The sequence below is a fragment of the Armigeres subalbatus genome, chromosome 2 (genome assembly GCF_024139115.2).
Source record: "Armigeres subalbatus isolate Guangzhou_Male chromosome 2, GZ_Asu_2, whole genome shotgun sequence".
Classification (NCBI taxonomy): Eukaryota; Metazoa; Arthropoda; class Insecta; order Diptera; family Culicidae; genus Armigeres; species Armigeres subalbatus.
In genome coordinates this window covers 120,264,768-120,269,622 of record NC_085140.1, presented here as the reverse complement: position 1 = coordinate 120,269,622, position 4,855 = coordinate 120,264,768, and the positions used below count along the sequence as shown (strand labels likewise).

At 37.4% G+C, this 4,855-nt stretch overlaps 2 protein-coding genes and 1 long non-coding RNA gene across 4 annotated transcripts; 1 reads left to right on the top strand and 2 right to left on the bottom strand.

Annotated features, from left to right (window-relative positions):
• Positions 1-1,270: 1,270 nt before the first annotated feature.
• LOC134215026 (uncharacterized) lies at positions 1,271-1,924 on the bottom strand. Its single transcript, XM_062694289.1, has 2 exons — positions 1,667-1,924; positions 1,271-1,604 (listed from the first exon to the last, which is right to left on the bottom strand). Exons 1-2 carry the CDS (start codon positions 1,824-1,826, stop codon positions 1,366-1,368), a joined length of 399 nt encoding a protein of 132 aa, XP_062550273.1. The 5' UTR covers positions 1,827-1,924; the 3' UTR covers positions 1,271-1,365.
• A 555-nt stretch (positions 1,925-2,479) lies between these two features.
• On the top strand, positions 2,480-3,167 carry LOC134210742 (large ribosomal subunit protein mL54). Of its 2 annotated transcripts, XM_062686991.1 has the most exons (3): positions 2,480-2,725; positions 2,789-3,091; positions 3,142-3,167. In XM_062686991.1, the coding sequence occupies exons 1-2, from the start codon at positions 2,623-2,625 to the stop codon at positions 3,088-3,090; spliced, it is 405 nt and encodes a 134-aa protein (XP_062542975.1). In that variant the 5' UTR covers positions 2,480-2,622; the 3' UTR covers position 3,091; positions 3,142-3,167. The 2 variants fall into 2 exon arrangements, with proteins under 2 accessions (XP_062542975.1, XP_062542974.1); XM_062686990.1 differs by having other exon boundaries at positions 2,789-3,167.
• LOC134210745 (uncharacterized) lies at positions 3,108-3,532 on the bottom strand. Its single transcript, XR_009978854.1, has 2 exons — positions 3,369-3,532; positions 3,108-3,313 (listed from the first exon to the last, which is right to left on the bottom strand). It is a non-coding gene; the product is annotated as an uncharacterized LOC134210745 (long non-coding RNA).
• Positions 3,533-4,855: the final 1,323 nt, after the last annotated feature.

Sequence of the window (4,855 nt, the reverse complement as noted above, 5' to 3'; positions counted from 1 at the left end):
TGGATTGAATTTGGATTGGATTTGGATTAAATTTGGATTTGATTGGATTAGATTGGATTTGAATTAGATTTGGATTGAATTTGCATTGGATTTGATATGGATTGAAAATGCATTGGATTTGATTTGGATTGAATTTGGATAAGCATGGATTTTCTCATCTTCATAAGATTGTTCTTAAACCTTACAAGTAATGAAGTTCAACATCGCTTAGCTTTGGATTGCATTTGGGTAAGATTTGGAATGTTTTTTGGAAGAAATTGTCATTGTATTTGACAAACAAAATCGTAATCGTAAATTTGTTGTTCTCTAATCATCCAACGAAAGTATGAATCACGTTTTATCTTTCGCAACCCACGGTTTGGGAACCCACACTCTGAATCATTGTTCTGGTATTGAAACCATGATGTTGAGTCAAGTTTATTTTGGTGTGTAGTTTTCAATGGAGTTAACCGGTTGCTCAATTGCAACCGATGTTCACCTTCGTCTCATTTAAATAATCCAGGAGAAAAACAAGCATTGCATCCTATGCTAGAAGATTTTTTTTTGCGTTTTTAATGAGAGAAGAAGGGAAATGTGGAGTAAAATGCCTTCAGCGTGTGTTATTGTCGGCGTACACGTTAGAGTTAGAATTCGGAAGTCGGGACTTCCGAACCGAACTTTCTTCCGAAGTTTTGTTTGTCAAACTAATTGATGCGTTGTTTAGCGCATCTTTAGACGAATCCAGCGCACTACTTCCGAAGTTGGGAAAGTTGCCTGGATCTGGAGAAAAATCCAACTTCGGTATAAAAAGCGGTATAAATTTATTCCGGATACACAAAATAATAGATTCACACATCAGCGAGCAGCAAGCCATGACTTTTTCCTTTCCTACTCAGACCTTCGCGGCGTGCACACGCATCCACGCAGAGTCGCTGTCATAACTTTGTTCCGGCCATTTAGGGCCACACAATGTACTTCTTCTTCAATGGCTCTACATTCCAACTGGAACCTGGCCTGCTTTTCAACTTAGTATTCTATTAGCTATTAATTGGAAGCTTTTCTATGCCCGCCATTGCATGAGTATGTATCTTGTGTGGCAAGTATACAATGGATGCACTATGCCCAGGGTGTCGAGAAAGCTTTCAACCCGAAAACATCCTGGACCGGACCGAGAATCAAACTCGCCATCTCCGGATTGGCAATCCTACGCATTTACTCGCAAGGCTACTGGAGCCTCCGGACTGATCATGTACGTCTCATATTTTTCATTAAATAATTTAATACATTTCAGTACAGTTTAATATTTGTTTAATCAGACTCTATTTACAGTATGTACTGGGCATTTCTACGTAATCCACCCAATACCACCACTCGCTCGCGCTAACATCACTCGGGTTTCCGGATAACTAGCCTGCGGGATTTATCTTCGTCCAGCTCCAACTCGGCTCGGGTTATGTTCCACTGGTCGTCCTTATGTTCGGCCCAGAAGTGATACTTACCGCGTTGCTGGGTTCCCTTGACCGGCAGTGTAAAGTCATCGATTTTCCCATCACCAAACTTTTTTGTCTCTTCACCAAAGTCGAATCCCATTGCCTTGATAGGTTCACCCAGCAACTGGACGGCACCTACAATGGATGTAAATATTAATCATGCATAGTTTTACTTCGGATATTGACGCCTTACTTACCCGGATGGGCCCTCAGTAACTTCAGCGAATCCCGATAGTAGGGTTGACTCCGAACGCGGTCTTCAAGTTTGGATTTCATAATCATTGCAGCGGTTATTCCTCCGATGGCAATGTAGGTAGCCGTTTTGACCAACGTCCTGATCGATACCCGAGATATCATTTTGTTACACCGGATTATCAGGCATTGGCATTAGAAAAAGTTGATATCACGCAACACAGCATGTTCAGCTGGTCGCCTAAACATAACAGAGACCACAGAGACAGAGTTCTATCTCGTGAGCCGCTGAGAGGGGGACATGTTTTGTTGATGAGCGACTGAGTGGTATATGTTAGGGCTGGTTTCGGTTTAAACATTTTGAAAAATTTCAGTTTATTCGTGGTTAAGTTTTGAAGTTCTGCATTGTGATGATATTAAACCTGGCATGTCTCAATTCCCGAATCAGTTACAATACAAAAACAGACATCAATCACAAACAATTCGATTTCTGTCAAAAGCATCAAACGTAACTTTACTCGCTGATAATATTCAAGGCTGGTTTAAAATTTTCAGCCAGATTTTAATCCTTGTACCTAGTATTTGGAATAAAAATTGTTGTTTTGAGAAATTGAAGGATTTTTTAAAAGTTTATTTGAACTTTATTTTAGATCTTTTTAGATAGGTTTATTTAGTCGTGTTGCTTCGGTTGCAAAGAGTGCAAAAAAAAACGAGAGAACGAGAGTGAGCTCCTATGATTTGACACGATGTGCTTCAGTACAAATACAAATACTACTTTAGGGTTTGGGCCACACCTGTAGTAAAGCACATCGGATTTGACAGTTCTCAACGCATGTGAACACAAATTCAAAACAAACTCAAGGAAAAGATTTTTGTTCGAAGCTGTTTCTCATAAAAACTAAAAAATTAACATAAAACTTCTACAAATAGTGCATTTATACAGAAGATCTATTGAATTACTATGAGTACGTTAGTAATAAATAACGTGTCTGCTTTGTTCCGACGATGCTGCACCGTTCAATCCGTCACAGTACGACATTATGCAACACCGAAGCCCGGCGGGGGTGAGTTTTAGTCTATCGATGATCCTCATATTCCAAAGAAACAAAATTGTCGTTTTTTCACAGCTCTCGGTTCCAAGAAGAAAAAACTTGGAAAATTGGGCCCAGTAGTCGAGAAGAAGGAAATTCCCGTCGAGACGGATGCCAAAAAGCTGGTTAGTTATGTGTGTGGCAGTAATTTGCTCAAAACCGGCGAAGACATCAAACTGAAACCGGACTCGGAATATCCGGACTGGCTGTGGAGTTTACACGTCGGGAAGCCACTGACCCTGGAGGAAATGGATCCCGAGACCAAAGAGTACTGGCGAAAGCTTCGGCGGATGGCACTGCAGCGAAACAACAAACTGGCCAAGCTGAAAAAGTTCTGAGGTGAGTTTAGGAACTGTTTCTTATTCGTTAAAAACCATGATTTATTGTAGAAATATTACTATTTGTATGCGAGGTAGATTGTTACAGAGGTAATTATTTGATATCCGAATGCAAAAGAATGGGCACCCACTAACATGTTTTATCCTTCGAAGGAATTCATTGTGGTTCAAAGCTTTGGAACTGGAAAAGTATCACGCATTGTGTAAAAATGGCTGCAATCATCTAAAAATAGATAACTAAATAATGGGAAAATTTAACAATTAAAAGGTTCACTTACCTGATAGAAAAAATTTAAATTTATTTCGAAAAGTCCATAAGCACTAATGGCAGGTGGTCGGTAAAGAACGCTTATCTTCGTCATAGTTGAAGAAGGCTGTTCGAAAATAAAGAATGGACTTAGTATAAAACTAAAGTTTCATTGACGGATGGAAAATGTTTATTTAAGATGCTTACCGATTCATTGTCGTCTTTAGCAAAATTTTCCCTGAGGTCGGTTAGCTTCCTAGCCAGTTCATGTTCCTGTAAAAATGAAATAAATAATGAAACAGTTCATTATCGTATTCATTTGTGAGATACATTAATGATAACTTTTGTAAAATGCTGATTATAATATATAGATTATAAGGTTTTGAGAAAACCGAAACACAAGTTTTCTTTTGGTAATGTCCGTACAACATTTTAACAAAGATTTAATCTACTTAATCAATTCAAATGTAACAATATGCTTGCTTCCAACGTATTTACTTTTTGTGGTTTAAATCTACCTAAAATATGTTTGTTTGTAACGTACTTTTACTGCAAATTACTGGCTTGAGTGAAGTGTGACGATTCATACAAAATTTTCAGAAGCTTCATACAAAAAGTGTGACATAGGGGGGAGGGGGGTTGAAAAAGTCCAATTTTTGCGTTACGTAATTAATGGATCTTCCCTAAGGTCATTTGGCATAATTTTAAACAGGGTCATTTGGCATAACGGACATTTAACATAATTTGGTTCACTAAATTTGTGGTAGTTCGATTAAGTGGTGCTGGAAAACCCTAGAATAGTGAATATAACATCGGTCAATAATAATATTGAAAAGACATAATCCTTTCGTAGAAAGCATGCATTATCCAGGTTTAAAGGTTTGATAAATGTTATCCCTCATTTGGATTCATGAATCGTCCTGTAAAAAGCAATAATCTCTGTCCACTGATGATGGGATCGACGGTGGTTCGTCAAGTATCTCGTATAATATGATTTAATGCAGTTAAACTAATTCCATTCTCAATATTTATTTGTTCTTTGTTTTGTGTACACATTATTTAATATTTAGCAAATCAACTAAGTCTAAAACAAGTTTTCATTTACATGCATATTTTTATATTGTGAAACATACATAAAAATGTTGTCTAATTGTAATCTATAATTCTTAAATATCTGAACGGAATCGTTTGAAACTTGACGATCCACGCCCCTAATATGCGCATTGCACACTGGCACATCCTCTATCGTCAGTAGACTATAGACACTGTAGCGCTTAGGTGTAGTTACAGTTGCCTTAATAATTATCATATTATTCGTAGTAAAAAGATTAGCAGTAGTAGTATTACTAGTAAGAAGTAGCAAAGTGCTAAATAGTTACACTGCCTCTATTCGCATATTATTATCAGGTTGATTTTCTTCTTGTAGAATATATTAGCGTTGAGATTTTCATATTCATTATGCAAACACTTAATAATTAACAAAATTGCAATCTCTAGAAAAAACTGAAGATAACAGTC